The sequence below is a fragment of the Echinops telfairi genome, unplaced genomic scaffold, assembly GCF_000313985.2.
Source record: "Echinops telfairi isolate 266 unplaced genomic scaffold, ASM31398v2 ScPeMD7_7404;HRSCAF=8442, whole genome shotgun sequence".
Lineage (NCBI taxonomy): Eukaryota > Metazoa > Chordata > Mammalia > Afrosoricida > Tenrecidae > Echinops > Echinops telfairi.
The window spans coordinates 873,901-875,774 of NW_022111304.1; the positions used below are offsets into that span (position 1 = coordinate 873,901).

The 1,874-nt window shown below is 30.8% G+C and overlaps 1 protein-coding gene across 1 annotated transcript in view; it reads right to left on the reverse strand.

The window, feature by feature from the left end:
• Window positions 1-1,026: 1,026 nt before the first annotated feature.
• LOC101642738 (olfactory receptor 6C74) overlaps window positions 1,027-1,874 on the reverse strand; it is a 4,935-nt gene continuing 4,087 nt past the window's right edge. The window contains exon 2 of the mRNA XM_004716905.2: window positions 1,027-1,033. Within this exon, the coding sequence (XP_004716962.2) occupies window positions 1,027-1,033 (7 nt within the window). The remainder of the gene's footprint in view (window positions 1,034-1,874) is intronic.

Consider the following 1,874-nt stretch of genomic DNA (forward strand, 5'->3'; position numbering starts at 1 on the left):
ACAGCCTCACAAATCTCACAGAGCAGTTCTACCCTCTCCTGTTAAGGTCTCTTTTTATAGAAGTGACTCAGTGCAGTGGGTTTAGTTTGATGAGTATGATAAAATTTAGCTCTGAATACTTTACTTCCATAGTGATGTCTCTTTGCCATTTGCTCCAAAATGGATATTATTTTTAAAATTAAATGAGAAAGTAACTACTCTTATATTTGGTGATGCTCTATTCACAATATCAAGGAGATAGAAAATATCTAAAGGCCCATCATCAGATGAATGGTTAAAGAGACTTTGATACATATGTACAATGGAATATTATGGTCGTTAAAAAACAATCAGGGAATTTTGAAGCCTCTCATGGCATGTATGGGTCCAGAGAACATCATGTTGAGGTAAATTAGCCAATCACAAAAGGGCACATATAGGAGACCACTATTATAAGGAGTTAAAAACAAAGACTTTTATGCCAAAGTAAATAGACTTTGGGGACTGCCAATGGAGGTGTGGGCTGGATGGGAGGATAAATCAATGGGCAAGAATTTTGACAGGTATTAATGGGCGAAATGAAAAACAGTAGTCCATAAGAGAGAGAAGATAAATCATTGAGCTGACAAATGGCAAACTATTGCAGCAGGGAGCATGGAAGTTTAAGCTGTTGAATACAAGTTGATGATCTGAAATGTAAACCCCCATCCAGTTGTCAATAAAAAATTTCCATAAAAAGAAATAAAGATATAATAGGCAAAAGAAATTGTGTAATTAATTGTCTGAAATTTTGCCAGACCTCTGTTACTTAAATGATATAAACTCATTTTGCAAAAGCTCATCTAGCCATTTGGAAACCTTGGAAGCAGAATTATCTTAATCTCTAAGTATTTTTTAAAATAATGAAACTGCGATTTAAAAACATATATATAAATACAAAATCAAGACAGCTGATGAAAATGAGATATAACAGAAATGTATAATCTCAATAACAAAAAAATACATTGATTTGTATTGTAAAATAATTCCCACTTCTTTTAATGTGGATCAGCATGTCATTGTAACTGAGTCATAGGATAAATAAAATTGGAAAAGACTATCCAATCATCATAATAAAAAATAAAGAAAATTTTTGCCAATACTCTTGCAACAAAGTATAACCAAATTCAATCTAGTACTGTGTATCACAAATAAAGAAGTTGAATAAATTTTATTATAAAATATCTTCCTTGTTTGGCATTATCTTATTCCTATAATTTTATTATTCTATTAAAATAAGTGCCAAGGTTCATTGTGGTGTAGTGCTTATGTGTTGGGCTGATAATCATGAGGTTGGCTGATCAAAACCACCAGTTGCTATGCAGGATAAAGGTAATGCTTTCTACTGCTGTAAAGAGGTATAGGAGACACACCAGGACAGTTCTGTCTTCTCCTATAGGTTAACTATGAGTTAGAATCAACTTGATGGCAGAGAGTTGGTTTTGTTTGGGGATTAAAATGTGCAAAATATGATATACCATAGTAAATATATAATTTATAAACATAGCTGCATTTTAATATAAATATACATATCTGGAAAGTATACATTTTAACTGATATGTTGCATTTATAAACATCCATGGAAGACTTTCTATTACAGATATGAAAACAAGATTAGAATCTTTTAGGATGTAAGTATCTTAGTATTTAAAGGTTCATTTATCTTAATAAGCATTCATTTCTCTTAAGTAATTTTCGCTCAAATACAATATCATTAATAGTCTACACAGCTGCCTATGACATAATTTCCAAGTTTCTGATAATTTTACTTATTTAATTTTAACTTTCAGAAGTTTTTCCAAATCAATTTATGATCTAATTTGGCTATATTGCTGTATAAAATTTTATTATTTCTA